The following is a 16009-nucleotide window of genomic DNA, read 5'->3' as shown; positions in this document are numbered from 1 at the left end:
TTGGCTTAAAACTCAACATTCAGAAAACCAAGATTGTGGCATCTGGTCCCATCAGTTCATGGCAAATAGATGGGGAAACAATGGAAACAGTGACAGACTTTACTTTTTTGGGCTCCTAAATCACTGCAGATGGTGACTGCGGCCACGAAATTAAAAGATGCTCCTTGGAAGGAAAGTTATGACCAACCTAGACAGCATATTAAAAAGCAGAGACATTACTTTGCTGACAAAGGTCCGTCTAGTCAAGGCTGTGGTTTTTCCAGTAGTCATGTATGGATGTGAGAGTTTGACTATAAAGAAAGCTGAGCACCGAAGAATTGATGCTTTTGAACTGTGGTGTTGGAGAAGACTCTTGAAAGTCCCTTGGACTGCAAGGAGATCCAGCCAGTCCATCCTAAAGGAAATCAGTCTTGAATATTCTTTGGAAGGACTGATGCTGAAGCTGAAACTCTAATACTTTGGCCACCTGATTCAAAGAACTGACTCATCTAAAAAGACCCTGATGCTGGGAAAGATTGAAGGTGGGTGAAGAAGGGGATGACAGAGGATGAGATGGTTGTCCAACTCAGTCATGTCTGACTCAATGGACATGAATTTGAGTAAGCTCCAGGAGTCGGTGATGGACAGGGAAGCCTGGAGTGCTTCAGTCCATGGGGTCACAAAGAGTTGGACATGACTGAGTGACTGAACTGAACTTTGGACTTGTATGTCACTAATACTACCAGAATCCTGGAGAAGGGAGTGGCAACCCACTCCAGTATTCTTGCCTGGGAAATCCTATGGACAGAGCCTGGGGGCTACAGTCCATGGGATCACAAAGAGTCGGACATGACTGAGTGACTAACACTACCAGCTGCTTAGTTCTTAACTGACAAAACCTTGGTGATACATTAAGCTTATCTATTTCTCTTATGTTCGACATATATTGTTTACTCCTTCTGTTACATTTTCACAATATCACCTCTTTTGTGCATTTCCACAGTCAGAATCAAGGCTGTTCTCTCTGACATGAATTGCTATGGTCTCCATCTCTGTGTTATTTTTGCTTGTATGTATTCCTTTATTCATCATGGCTAACTTCACTTTTTGTAGCCATAATTTCTATGATTTTTTTTTTAGTAACAGCTTTATTTGGATATAATTCACATAGAAACATGTTTGCACTTGACCCAGAGGGATGGCATGGGGAGGGAGATGGGAGGGGGGTTCAGGATTGGGAACACGTGTACACCCGTGGTGGATTCATGTTGATGTAAGACAAAACCAATACAATATTGTAAAGTAAAAAAAAAAAGAAAAATGTTTATTCTTTTACAGTCTGCAGGTCATTGAATTTTAGTCTATTCAGTTTTGAACCCATTATCAGTGTCCAATTTTAAAACATAGTGCTCACCCCGAAAAGAAATCCCATACTCAGTAGTAGTCACTGCCCCACTCCATTGCCTTCTCTCCCTAGCCCCTGGCAAATAATAATCTGATTTCTATCTCTCTGGATTTGCCTATTGTGGACATTTTACATAAATGCTGTCATAATATACGTGACCTTTTGTATCTAGCTTCTTTCACTTGGCATGTTTTCAGAGTTCATCCATGTTATAGTATGCATCTTTTTTATGGCTGAATAATAGTCAATTATGGATATGCCACATTTTATTTATTCTTTTATTTATTGATGAGCATTTGGGTTGCTTCCAGTTTTAGCTGTTTTGAATAATGCTGTATGAACATTTACATACAAGCTTTTGCGTGGACATTGGTTTTCATTTCCCTTGAGTGTGTATTTAGTACTGAAATTGCTGTGTCATATAGTAACTGTGTTTAACATTTTGAGGAACTGCCAAAATGTTCTCTAAAGTACCTGAACCATTTTGCAATCCCACCAGCCAAGTATGAGAGTTTCAATTTCTCCACATCCTCACCAACACTTGTTAGTATCTTTTTTATTATAGTCATTTTATTGAGTGAAAAGTGATATCTCCTGATTTTGATTTGCATTTTTTAGTGATTAATGAGGTTAGCATATTTTGTAGTGCTATTTGTGTCTCTTATTTGGAGAATTTATTCAAATTCTTTGACTGTTTTCTATTTGAGCAAATTATAATTATATTTTACTATATAATTGTCTAAATTAGATATATTTTAATGAATATGGTATGTATGTATGTATGTATATATGTAGGGGATTCGGATCTTATCATACCAAGGGTAGAAATACAGTTTTGTTTTTAGAAATCGAGTTGAAGTTAGCACATCTACATTTAATTCGGAAAATAGGATCACATTTATAGTTGTGGGTGCCCTCTAGAAATATTTCTATTTTAAAACACCATGCCTCTGTGATAACTTAAAGAACTCTGGCATTTGAATCATAATAATTATACCTGAAACATACTATATGCCTTTCATATGCCAGGAATATAGCATATAAATCAGTTCAGTTCAGTCACTCAGTCGTGTCCGACTCTCTGCAACCCCATGAATTGCAGCATGCCAGGCTGTCCATCACCAACTCCCGGAGTTCACTCAAACTCACGTCTCTCGAGTCAGTGATGCCATCCAGCCATCTCATCCTCTGTCATCCCCTTCTCCTCCTGCCCCCAATCCCTCCCAGCATCAGAGTCTTTTCCAGTGAGTCAGCTCTTCACATGAGGTGGCCAAAGTACTGGAGTTTCAGCTGTAGCATCATTCCTTCCAAAGAACACCCAGGAGCTATCTCCTTTAGAATGGACACCAACTTAATTTCAATAGTGTGTAAAAACTTTAATTCAGTTCTTTTCCTTCCTGCCTCCTTTTTGCTGTTATGGTCATAGAAATTGCATCTTTATACATTGTAAACCATCAGCACATTTTATAATTCTTCATGAAGTTACCTTTTAAATCAGGTGAAAAGTTGCTTTTAAAAAAGGACACTTACACTGTCTTTGCATTTACTTATGTAATTACCTTTATCAGTGCTCTTTATTTATATGGATTTGAGTTACTGTTAAGTGCCCTTTTATTGCAGCCTGACTCCCATTAGTTTTTCTTAAAGGGCAGGTCAACTAGCAACAAACTGTTATCATTTATCTGGAAATGTATTAGTTTCTTCTTTTTTTACATGGTGATTTTTCTGGATATTGAATAGTAGATTGAGTTTTCTTTCCACATTTAATGTTGAAAGCATCATCTTACTAACTTCTGAACTCCAAAGTTTCTGATGAGAAATCTACTGATAATCTTATTGAGAATCCCTTCTATGTGATGAATTGTTTTACTTTCACTGCTTTCAAGATTCTTGGTCTTCAATAGTTTGGCTACGATATATCTAGGTGTGGATCTTTCTTACACTGTATGGATTTTGTTTAAGCTCTTGAATGTGCAGATTAATTTTTTTAATCATTTTTGGGAAGTTTGTGCCATTATTTCTCTAAATCTTCTTTCTTCTCTTTTCTCTCTTCTGTGCTGTATGCTAAGTCACTTCAGTCATGTCTTACTCTGTGCTATAACCCTATGGACTATAGCCCGCCAGGCTCCTCAGTCCATGGGATTCTCCAGACAAAAATACTAGAGTGGGTTGCGTTTTCTTCTCCAGATCTTCCCAGCCCAGGGATTGAACCCACATCTCTTAAATCTTCTGCTTTGGCAGGTGGGTTCTTTACCGCTAGCGCCACCTGGGAAGCCCTGTCTCCAAGCAAGAATACTGGAGTGGGTAGCCATTCCCTTCTCCAGGGAATCTTCCTGACCCAGAAGTTGAACCTGGGTCTCCCACATTGCAGGCAGATTCTTTACTGTCTGAGCCACCAGGGAAGCCCTGCCATTTGAAGTACTGTTTGGGAAGTTTTAGAATCTTTTACTCAACCATCTTCATCTCTATATGTATCATAATTATATTTATATGCTAAAGTAGAGATGTTTTCCATCAAGCTGGTGCTTCTGTGATATTACTATCTTCTTCCTCATTAAACCAAATACTCACATGTGTATACATGAACTTTTTTCAGAATTTTTGGATTATCATTGGATTTAGAAATAGACAAGCTTCAGTGTTTAAATAAGATGAGCAGTTACTTATTGATATCTTACTATCAGCAGCCTAAAAAGCTTTTCTTTTTCCATTTAAATTTATTATTTAAGATTCCTGCACAGAGTCTTCCCAAAGTAATTGAGCTTATAGTCATTTCAGCATAAATATAAACTGTAGTGATCAGATGGACACACATGTTAGTATACATATATCAGCTGTCACTTTGGCCTGATTTCTGTTTATCATATAACTTCCTAGTTTGATGGCTTCAAGAAATTGTAACTGAGAAGCTAATGTAAAGAAAAGTGCTTTGATGATCTTCTTCAGGTGCCATCTGTAATAGAAATACCAAGTCTTAAAGATCCTCCTTTGGGCATAAATCTTAGCAAAAGCCAAAGTCAGTGAACCAGACGTATATTTACTTGGTTCCACGCAGGCCTCTAACTTCAAACTTAAATATGTAAGGTTAGTGATTAACAGCATAGATTTAGGAGAAGAGCAAACCTGCTAACATTTAGAATCTGCCAAACTCTGTGATTTAGACAAATAATAATCTTTTAGTTTATAATTGAGGAAACAAAAGCATATATATGAACATGAAAGTTCCTCAGTCATGTCTGGCTCTTTGCAACCCATGGACTGTAGCCTGCCAGGCTCCTCTGTCCATGGAATTCTTCAGGCCAGAATACTGGAGTGGATAACTGTTCCCTTCTCCAGGGGATCTTCCAAACTCAGGGATCGAACCCAGGTCTCCCACATTGTAGGCGGATTCTTTACCAGGATTCATCTGCCTGCAATGTGGGAGACCCGGGTTCAATCCCTGGGTCAGGAAGATCCCCTGGAGAAGGAAATGGCACCCCACTCCAGTACTCTTGCCTGAAAAATCCCATGGATGGAGAAGCCTAGTAGCTGCAGTCCATGGGGTCACAGAGAGTCGGACATGACTGAGCAACTTCACTTTCACTTTTCTTTACCAGCTGAGCCGCCAGGGAAGCCCAAGAATCCTGGAGTGGGTAGCCTATCCGTTCTTCAGGGGAACTTTCCCACCCAGGAATCGAACTGGAGGTCTCCTGAACTGCAGGTGGATTCTTTACCAGCTGAGCTACCTGGGAAGCCCATTCAAAGGCATGATAGGAACTAAATAGGGTAGTTATGGATGTATATGTGAACATGCGTGTGCATGCAAATATATACCATGTGCATGTATTTGTATCTGCATACATACAAGCACATACATATATAGGGTAAAATGCTTAGCACATGCCTGAATAGTTCTCAAAAATATTAAGTACTATAACTCTTTGTATGCATTATATAATTGCTTGTTGTTGTTTAGTCGCTGAGTTGTGCCTGCCTCTTTTGCGTTCCTATAGACTGGAGCCTTCCAGGCTCCTCTGTCCATGGGATTTCCCAGACAGAAATACTGAAGTGAGTTGCCATTTCCTTCTCCAAGGGATCTTCCCCACCTAGGCATCAAACTCACGTCTCCTGCATTGGCAGGCAGATTCTTTACCACTGAACCACCAGGAAAGCCCCGATTTATTAGTATAGTAAGAGAACACTTCCAGGATGGAACAGTACAAGTCTGTTTGAAGAATGCAGTAGGATAAAAAAATAATATTCCATTTTTCATAAGGAGCATAATTTCTGTGTATAATCTTTATAAACTACTGCTTTGAAGTATGAAGTATAAAATTTATAACTACTAAGACTGTGTATAAAACTGAATAATATGTTTGCAAATATTCAGATTTACTTTTGTTTAAAAATATTGTCTTCAACTAGTTCTTTTTTACTAATTTTACATTTACTCATAGCTCATGGTTTGTTAGGAGAATTTTAAAATGATTATACTTTTTAAGTAATTCGTAAATTATTATTTTAATATTCATTATCAGCATGCACCCTAGTAGTCTTTATTGGCAGCTTAAAAGTAGAGAAGCAGCAGAGTGACTTGTGCAGATATTAAAGATATCCCTTTTGTCAAAAGGGCCACCAGACCAAAAACAATGACACATAAAACGGAAACTCCCAAGGACAGGGCTGTGATCACTTCTTTCTCCCCAGCCTTTAAGAATAGCTCAGACACAGTTGTATCTAATTATTGCTGGGTGAACAGGTTTAATCTTTCAATTTTGCTTATTTTTCTATTTTAAAAATTTCTTTAATCCTTAAGAGGTTGTAGGGAAACCTAAGAAATGTTTACTATGACTCCTAGTTGCCGTTTGAGCATGAGCTTTTTGAAAAAAATGATGAAGTAGATGTTAAAATTACTCAAATCTGGAGCTAGTCAGCATTTCAGTGAGACGAGGGAAACTGAGAAAGATAAGTAAAATAGGAAAGAGGAAACAAGTTTACTTTTTATAAGTTTTGCCAGTAACAGTTTGTTATAAAGCTTGATTTTATATTTTAAAATGTTTCTTAACCAAATGTTTGTTAACCATGTAGTCGCATATTTGATATGTGCAGAAAATAAACATTTAAGTTTTATAAAATAGGTCATCAAAATAAAGGTAACTAAACCTCAAAGTACATCAGAATCACCTGGCAGGCTTCTTAAAACAAATTTCTGGGTCCATCCCCAGAATCTATGGTTTTAGTTGGTCTGGAATGGGGCCCAAGAATTTGCATTTCTAACCAGTTTCCAGGTAATTTGTCACTGCTAATCTGGAGGCCACACTTTGGGTTGGGTACCCTCATCTAAACCGATGACTCATAATTCTCCTTTTGTTATCCCTCCCAAGAAAAATAAAGTGCATTATCATTTTTCTTCACTAACAACAACAAAAATAATCCACAGTCCAATCTATAAAAGTCTGCATCATTTTCTTGATTTTTTTTAAAGGAAATAACCAATACAGAGATGTATTTTAGAGCCTTTTTCAACGAAGCACTAATAATTCACTGTAGCAAAGTATGTGAATGGTGATGTCCAGTAAGGTGTTTAATACCAATCATCATATGAAACCAGTAGCTTTATTTATAAGGTCCAAAATCTCAGTCATTCCTATTTGTCAAAGAAGGAAGAAGTATTTCCAACTGGTAAATTCCAAAGAAATGCTTTATCACTATTCTTCTTTAATTATGACTAGCAGGATTTTCCTGTGTGGTATTACAGCAATCAGACAAGCTTTTCTGGTTCATGTGTGATCACAACGAATACAGTCACACTGTTATCCAGCAAATCAGTGTTTGAATTCATGTTAAAATTTGTGAATGCTGTTCTTTTGTAATAGGTATTTAAATACCTGGTATGATAGAATTTTAAAAATGGAAGGCATACCACCTAGCATCTGGTCCAGACCCCTTAGTTTACACACATCCAGTTTGTGTTTTGTGCTATGTTTTAGCTTTGGAGGCCCAATCAGGACTGAAAACTCACTATCTTGATTCCTAGTGTAGTATTTTTTCCATTAACCTTTACCAGAAGGTATTAGAAATTAAATATTTTCAGTTATCTGTTTAATGAAGCATTTAAGGTCCATATATACTTACATAGCAGATAGTTTGATACAGAGACAATAAACTTTGTGCAATTATTATTTGTTTTCTTTATCTGTTTTCTTAATCACGCTAGTCTTTCTTATTATCCAGATAAGATCAGTTAAAAATAATAGGACTTTAGTTTCTTTTTATTAATATGTTCAGAGTTGTCTTACTTAGTGTTCATGGAAATAATTGTAAGAGACTGTGTGTATTTCTACCACATGATGTTAGAAATAGGGTTGTGTGTTTTTCCATTTATCTCATGAAATAAAATACAATCCCAGTGTCACTATTAGTAAAGGAGTCATTTGAATGTTTAGTAATGTACTTCTGTACAATTGAGGATTTATTGTTAAATTTGATTTTCTACTAAAGTTTTTAATCTGTTCTTTTATTCTGTTTTAATAATAAAGACCAAATAGTCCTTGTCATAATTGAGAAATGAGACTTTCTTAAAGTTTAATTTCACTTGTTAACTGCTGGGAGGCAGCAGGCATGCACAGCCAGTGAGGGGACTGGTAGAGGTAAGGGGACCATGCCCAGTGCGGCTCACGGGCCGGGGCAGTGATTCTCAGGTGTGTAGTGACTGGCGACTGGGCAGTGGGCAAGACGTACCTATATAGAAACTGTGCCAACAGCATGTTCCTGGAGAATTACGTGCCTGCCATCTTCAACTAGTACACAGTCAGCGTCACCACAGGCGACAGCTAGTACCTCCTGATTCTCTATGACACAGCCAAACAGGAAGACTAAGAACAGACAAGACTGATCATCTGAGGCTTTTATCTTATCCGATGCCTGATATTCTCCTTATATGCTTCTCTGTGGTAAATGTAGCCTTATTTCAAAATGTGAAAGAGGAGTGGGTAACAGAACTTAAGTAATACATGCTAAATATACCTGTTGTATTAATAGGAACTCAGATCTCCAAGTGAAGTGAAGTCACTCAGTCATGTCCGACTCTTTGCGACCCTGTGGACTGTAGCCTACCAAGCTCCTCCCTCCATGGGATTCTTCAGGCAAGAATACTGGAGTGGGTTGCCATTTCCTTCTCCAGGGGATCTTCCCAACCCAGGGATCGAACCCGGGTTTCCCGCATTGGAGGCAGACGCTTTAACCTCTGAGCCACCAGGGAAGCCCATTCTCCAAGGTGATCCCCAAACAAGACAAAGATATGAAAGACAAACCTGTGTCTGGAATAAGGGTGGAAACTAGAAAAAGAAATGGGAGCACACTGGCTATGTGGACTGTTCAACTTTAACACATCAGGGATTGAAGTGTTCAGTGAGCTATCATAGCCATTTTAACTTCAAAGCAACACACAGAAAAAAAAAAAAAGTTCAAGATGTATAAATGGTTTCATTTGATAAGAAACATTTCCAGTAGCCAAGAAAACAGTCCATTTCTCTCAGAAAGCATATGAAATGCTACAGCTACCCTCAGACTTCTTGTATATAATGAAGCAGTTTAAAACTTGAGAGTATTTAAAAAACCCTTTTATCAGAGTTCTATAAAATTCATTAAGAATGTTTCCCTAAAAACTGAAAAAGCAGCAAATCCATCTAAAGCCACAATCTATTCTAAATACTTTATTTCAACTAGAAAGTACTGTCTCTCAGGAGTTTCCTAGTTAAAAAGCTACAATCACCTCATATTGTAACTAGGAGGAAAACAGTGCTATAAAGATAACGACCTGGCTTATACCATCCATACTTTTGCATAGTCCTTCTGGAATCTATACAAAGAAGCATCTTCTCCCTTTGCTCCCATTACTTGTTCTTGTATGTAAGTTGCTTTCTATTTTAATACATACAGAGTGGTGAAATAACAAGGCCAACCACGTAGCCAAAGGTCACTCCAGGCCTTCAAGAGACAGGGACATCCCAGAGGAAACAATGTATAAGATCAAAGAAGAATAAGGGTTTTATCATCACTTGAGGCAGAAGTGTAACCTAAATATTTCTATCACCTGATGTGCTTTCTTTAAGAATACCCAGAGTGTAATAAAGTCCCAATTGCATTTATCATGAAAACTAAAAATGTACACATTTTAGTTAATGTGCATTAAATACCTGTAACAAGGCTTCTGTCAAGAAAAATAGTTACTGAGGTGTTTCTTTTTGTTTCATCTTATATTAATTGATAATAATGCTGCCAAAAACCATAAGAAGTACCCTTAATAAGTCTTTGGCTGAGTACTGATCTGCACCCGCATGGGGCAGAACCCCATAAGAAGGAACCATCACTGGAGCAGGCTACCCAACAGAAAGAATAGTTGTCAGTCCTGTCAGCCAGATGGACAAGTCTCCTAATACGTGGGGTGTCAAGGGAGAATATCAGGAGAATCACGCCTTGGTGGTGGAGTTTATTGAGTCCTAGAGAAAAGTCTTCCTGAATATGCTCTAACAAAACTTGAAAGCAAACCTGAAAAGGGTCAGACCAATCTCAGCTCACTACCTGCCAGAAAAATGTCCAACACTCTTTAAAAGAACATGAGAAAACCCACTGCTCACCACAGTAAGCTACATACACATTAGTTTTCCAGGACTGTTGCGTCAGATTACCATGAACATGGTGTGGCTTAAAACAAGAAAAATTTATTCTTTCACTGGTCTGAAGGGCAGGATTCTGAAATCAAGGAAGCAAGTAAGAAGCAAAGGGAAGAGGTGCTTCATTGGCTGCATTCTCGCACGCCGAAACTCCCTGACGATTATGGACCCGCAGAAGCAGCGTTGGAGGAGCAAGTGCTCAAGTGTATTATTTATTCCACGTAACTTAGTTAACTGCATGACTTGGGGTCATTGTGAGTATTAATTTTTGGATTGCTTCACGGATAACATTGCAAGGAACATCGGCTGTTAAGAAATACTGGTTAATGTTCCTTCAGCACAGTGGTATCCATTGAGAAGTCTTCAGAGACAGCTATTCTAATGAAAAACCTCACAGAAGATAATGCAAAGAGGAATTCACCTAACTGTCTTATGGTAGCCTAACAGACTCTGCCTAAACCAAAATATAGTATCTGGCAAACACTGCTAAGAAGTCTGAGAAATATGTCCAACAAAAAAAAAAGCTTGCCAATGACCCTTCTGCCATGAGTGATTATGCCCAAGCAACTCAGCAAGCATTAAGTAAGGGAGGGAACTCTGTTTCAAATATGTCAATAATAATCAAAATGTGACCAAGTGGATTTTGTGGAAGACTTTATTTCCTAGACCTGTCATTACCAATATGAGCACATAAACACATATTTTTAAATTTCTTTCAAAAAAGAAAGATTGCTAAAAGATTTCATAAGTCAAGATAATTTCACAAAGATTTCATCAGTTCAAGATTTGGGTCATAGGTGGCTCAGAGGGTAAAGCGTCTGCCTGCAATGCAGGAGACGTGGGTTCGATCCCTGGGTCAGGAAGATCCCCTGGAGAAGGAAATGGCAACCCACTCCAGTACCCTTGCCTGGAAAATCCCATGGACAGAGAAGCCTGGTAGACTACAGTCCATGGGATCTCAAAGAGTCGGACACGACTGAGTGACTTCAGTTCACTTCACTTCACTGAGGAATGAGGGGTTTCCCAGTGGTTAAGAACCCTCTTGCCAATGCAGGAGACATAAGAGATGCGGGCTTCAGTCCCTGGGCCAGGAAGATCCCCTGGAGGAGGGCATGGCAACCCATCCAGTATTCTTGCCTGGAGAATCCCCATGGACAAACAAGCCTGGTGGGCTACAATCAGCAAAGAGTCCAACATGACTGAAGAATGATATTTTGTCACACCTATGTGCAGACTACCATATGCACAAAATGGTACATTATAGAAGATACTTTTCAAGAGAGTGATTGGAACAGATTTTCTATGACAAGACCTACCAAAATAAGAAGAAAATAGAAATAGCATTAATTCATGACAAAACTGCATGAAATTGTGTCTTCCAAAGCTTGGAGAATAAAGCTCCCAGTATGGCTTTACTTTATCCTAAAGCAGTGAGATGACAGCGAAATCTAATTGGAGAAGGAGAAGACGTGACTTCTGCCGAAGCCACTGCCAAATTAAAAGAAGCAAAGTTTACTGTGTACACTGTGATGCTCAGAAGAGAGTAGTAGTAGTGGAAGTGTTAGTTGTTCAGTCGTATCCAACTCTTTGTGAATCCATGGACTGTAGCCCTCCGTCCATGGAATTCTCCAGGCAAAAATACTAGAGTGGGTTGCCATTTCCTCCTCCAAGGGAATCTTCCCAACCCAGGGATCAAACCCGGTCTCCCACATTGCAGGCAGATTCTTCACTGTCTGAGCCACCAGGGAAGCCTCAGGAGAGAGTAAGTGATCTTCAAATGAGAAGATAATGATAAAAGCACACAGTGGGACTTCATTGGTGGTGCAATGGCTAAGACTGCACTCCCAATGCAGGGGGCCTGGGTTCAATCCCTGGCCAGGGATCTAGATCCTACCTGCTGCAACTAAAAGATCCTGCCTGCTGCAACTGAGACCTGGCACAGCCATATAAGTAAATTAAAATAAATATTTCTAAAACAAAAAGCCACACTGGAATACAAGCAGATTCTCACGATCCATGTGGCTTTTGTCATGTGTCTTCAGCATGATGATAGAATGGTCATATTATAACTCCACTGCCGCCCACATGTGGGCTGTTGGCATGTGAAACACACTGAGTTCTCAGTAGACAGCAATTTTTCACCTAAGTGTCGGTAATGGTGTGACAAAACAGGCAGCTTTAGGGAATGTAGTCTCTGTCCTAAGGGTGGTAGTTGCAGAGTTTAGTGATGAGGACATTGTTTCTACATCAGGAGATAGATTATAAGGGTGTGGAACACAGTGCCTTTAGCTGGGTGCCAATGAGGTATTACCAGTTTGCAATACCATAAGAGATTGGTGAAGAAGGCTGAGCACCGAAGAATTCATGCTTTTGAACTGTGGTGTTGGAGAAGACTCTTGAGAGTCCCTTGGATTGCAAGGAGATCCAACCAGTCCATTCTGAAGGAGATCAGCCCTAGGATTTCTTTGGAAGGAATGATGCTAAAGGTGAAACTCCAATACTTTGGCCACCTCATGTGACGAGTTGACTCATTGGAAAAGACTCTGACGCTGGGAGGGATTTGGGGCAGAAGGAGAAGGGGACGACAGAGGATGAGATGGCTAGATGGCATCACTGACTCGATGAACATGAGTTTGAGTGAACTCCGGGAGTTGGTGATGGACAGGGAGGCCTGGCGTGCTGCAATTCATGGGGTCGCAAAGAGTCGGACACGACTGAGCAATTGAACTGAACTGAACTGAAGAGGTTGGTAACTCGTGATTCGCTTGACATCGTCAGCTTATGTGACTGTATTCTGTTTTAGTTGGCCAGAGCTGCTGTAATATAGACAGGGTACTTAAACAACAAAAGTGTATTTGCTCACAGTTCTAGAGGCTAGAAGTCCAAGATCCAGTAGCTGGCCAGGCTGGTTCCTCCTAGCCTCTCTCCTTGCCATGCAGACGGCCACATTTTTGCTGTGTCCTCAAGAGGACTTTTTCTCAGTGCACGTGTGCTCATGGTATCTCTTCCTCTTTCTACAGGCATGTCAAGATGAAGAACAATAGGAACAAATCCCCAGGCAGGTTCTGAGACGGGGTCTCAGGTGTCATGAAAGGGGCACAGTGGGCCTGCAGGTGACCCAGGGGTCAGTCTTCCCAGCATAGCCAACTGCCCATGTGCTGCTGTCCAAAAATGTGCCTTATCTCTCGTGAGTGGTGAGGGTAGCATGTCCCTCATCCCGTCCTCTGCTGCTTCTTTCCCATGTTCGATACTAGACAAAGATGGCCTATACGTGTATTTTGTTTAAAAAAAAAAAATGAAAGAAAAAATCATGAGTTTAAATCCTGATTCTACCACTTACTAGTTCACTATAAGCAAGTTACTAAATTTCTCTGTATATCAAATTTCTCATTTATGAAGCTGAAATAAGACTCTCTGCCCTCAACAGGATTGTCACAAAGGTTGAGTAAGAAAATTCACATAAGCAGCTGGCAAGGGACCCAGCACATGGCAGGCACATTTTAATTAGCTTTCCGCTTCTGTGATAGGGCAGCACAGGAGAATTCAGGAGAAGAGGTTTGGAGAAGGAAGAATGGAGGAAAAAATTAAGTCCCACTTGTACATGAGTGAGTTGGCATCAACGTACTGAAAGTTACAAAAGATTTGTCAGCTTTAAACAATATCCTACATAATAGGTTGTAAACTAGGGCCTATGCGAAGCAGTACAATAGGAATTGTATTTTTACCATTTAATTTAATTATCATTACTGCCCTTGTACGTCATTAGTGCCCTTATATTGTATAGTGACAGCAGTCAATTCCAAATGTATCCATTAAAATCTTCTGGTTCATATGTTAATAAATATTTTAAATTAATTAAAGGCACTACAAAGAGTTTTATAAGCTGTTATGGAATTCCTAGCTTCCCATGGCCCATACTGTAAGTCTGAACCTTCCAGCATGTATGATCTGGCACCTACTTACTCCTGAACCCTCGGCTTTCCCACTTTCTATCCAGATTCTTCCCTCTAATGCCAGACTCCCACCATATTGAACTACTTGGGGTTTCTGTTCCCTGGACTCTCACATATGGGGTTCAGTGCCTGGGACATACTTTTCCATCTTTTCATCTGGCTAGTTCCTGATTATCTGTCATTCTTGGCAAAGCCTAAGCAAGGTACCTCTTCTAGAAGTTATCCTATTTATCACTGTACGTTCACAGAACCAGGCACATTAGGATTTCAGTAAATACTTGTTAGGTGAATAAATCAGTACTCAACCTAAATGCTATGAGTCGGACACGACTGAGCGACTTCACTTTCATGCATTGGAGAAGGAAATGGCAACCCATTCCAGTGTTCTTGCCTGGAGAATCCCAGGGACGGGGGAGCCTGGTGGGCTGCCATCTGTGGGGTCACACAGAGTTAGACGTGACTGAAGCGACAGCAGCAGCAGCAGCAACCTAAATGCAAAGGGTTGTAATGATAGTTTTCCATTACATTATACTTGTATAGCCTATAAGTTTTCAAATTCTATTTGCATAGGGAAAAAGTGGAAGTAGTCTATTCTTTATATTGTATTATGTCCTGCTTTATACACTGCATCATGTCTGAAGTGGGTTGAGGTTTGCTTCCTTCTTGTAACTGCTATAAGGAATTTGTAGATGCCTCTGCAGCCATTCATTTTGAATTTGGTTTTTCAAAAGAAAAAAGAATCAAATATAGTGACTACTGTAACGTAACAGAGAAAGAGGGTTCTCATAGGAAGGCCTTTCCTCTTAAATTTGTGACTCTTGAAAATGAGCATATCAAGGTATTTTTAAAGGTAGATTTAGATTGTTGATATAAAATACCAGAAAAAATGGTATTTGTATAGAAATACATCACAAAAAGATACATTGACAGTAAACCCAAATGATTACAATGAAATTATGTAATCTGGGTGTTCCATTGCATTTTTCCTATTTTATAGAAGTGTTGACCTTCTGGAGATTTTTTTTTTTTACTCTGATGCCTCTGCTTAGCACAGGGAATGGGACCAAATGTAGAATGAAACAATTCTAACAGTGAATGATGTGTGAGCTTTTTTTTTTATTTGCTTCACAAGTAATTTACTTAAAAAAAAAATTAACATCTGCTATTTTGAAGCTAATCTTAGTGTATTGAATGCTCGTAACCATTTCTCAATCCCACAGCCTTTTATCTTGCTTCTCCTGCTGTGTTCCCACCACCCCTGATCCCATTAGCAAACCTTGAGACAGCCTCAGACTCACCAAAGTACTGCTTTGGTTTCAGCTGTTCTTCTGCAAGAGGAAGTGAATGTTGGGGGTTTTCTCTGTGGTACAGTTGTGATAAAGCTGTGGTGGTCTTATCTCTCCCTTAGGTAGTGGCTCTTTATGACTACACAGCGAATCGATCAGATGAACTAACCATCCATCGCGGAGACATTATCCGAGTGTTTTTCAAAGATAATGAAGACTGGTGGTATGGCAGCATAGGAAAGGGACAGGAAGGTTATTTTCCAGCTAATCATGTGGCTAGTGAAAGTAAGTTTTATGCTCCCTTCCTGGTTTACTAATATGGTGTAACTGATAGTCCCAGATTTTATCATCTTCTGCTCTTTAACTTGCTGTCTTGTTACTTTTGCATATGTTTACCAATGGGGTATTGCTCTTCATTCTCATGTTGCAAAAAAAAAAAAGAAGGGGGCATTAGTACACTCAAAAGCTATGACATTCTAAGATTGGAATGCCAGCTTCATGGACTTCCCATCCCAGGGGACCTGCCCATCTTGCTACCAACCTCCTTCAGCCCCTTTTCCTGGCCACCTGCTGCACACACACTGACGTCACCCTTCCTCCTGCCACTCCTGGGTTGACAGGCACCTAAGAACCTCTAGTTCCTCAGCTCCCATTCTTTTTACGTTGTATCCCCAGGCTTAACTGGCACCTAATCAAAAAAAAAAAAAAAAAGGCAATAGATTGTTCCATTCA

The 16009-nt window shown here is 39.5% G+C and overlaps 1 protein-coding gene across 50 annotated transcripts in view; it reads left to right on the top strand.

Annotated features, from left to right (window-relative positions):
- AHI1 (Abelson helper integration site 1) overlaps positions 1 to 16009 on the top strand; it is a 219446-nt gene that overhangs the window by 159209 nt on the left and 44228 nt on the right. For 37 of the 50 annotated variants that reach the window (XR_015133236.1, XR_015133238.1, XR_015133237.1 and 34 more), the window contains one exon: positions 15400 to 15562. The exons of 12 other annotated variants lie outside the window; for them this stretch is intronic. Coding sequence is in view for 15 of the 38 variants with exons in the window: in XM_086317985.1 (XP_086174111.1) it covers positions 15400 to 15562 (163 nt within the window). In the remaining 23 variants the exon portion in view is untranslated. Of the gene's footprint in view, positions 1 to 13058; positions 13287 to 15399; positions 15563 to 16009 lie in introns of those variants that run through there. One more of the 50 variants, XM_086317982.1, reaches the window with a different exon arrangement.

The sequence above is a fragment of the Bos grunniens genome, chromosome 9 (assembly GCF_055505025.1).
Source record: "Bos grunniens cultivar Pamir isolate PY7600 chromosome 9, Bosgru_T2T1.0, whole genome shotgun sequence".
NCBI classification, from domain to species: domain Eukaryota; kingdom Metazoa; phylum Chordata; class Mammalia; order Artiodactyla; family Bovidae; genus Bos; species Bos grunniens.
The sequence above is the reverse complement of the archived record's forward strand: the minus strand, read 5'-3'. Positions and strand labels throughout refer to the sequence as shown.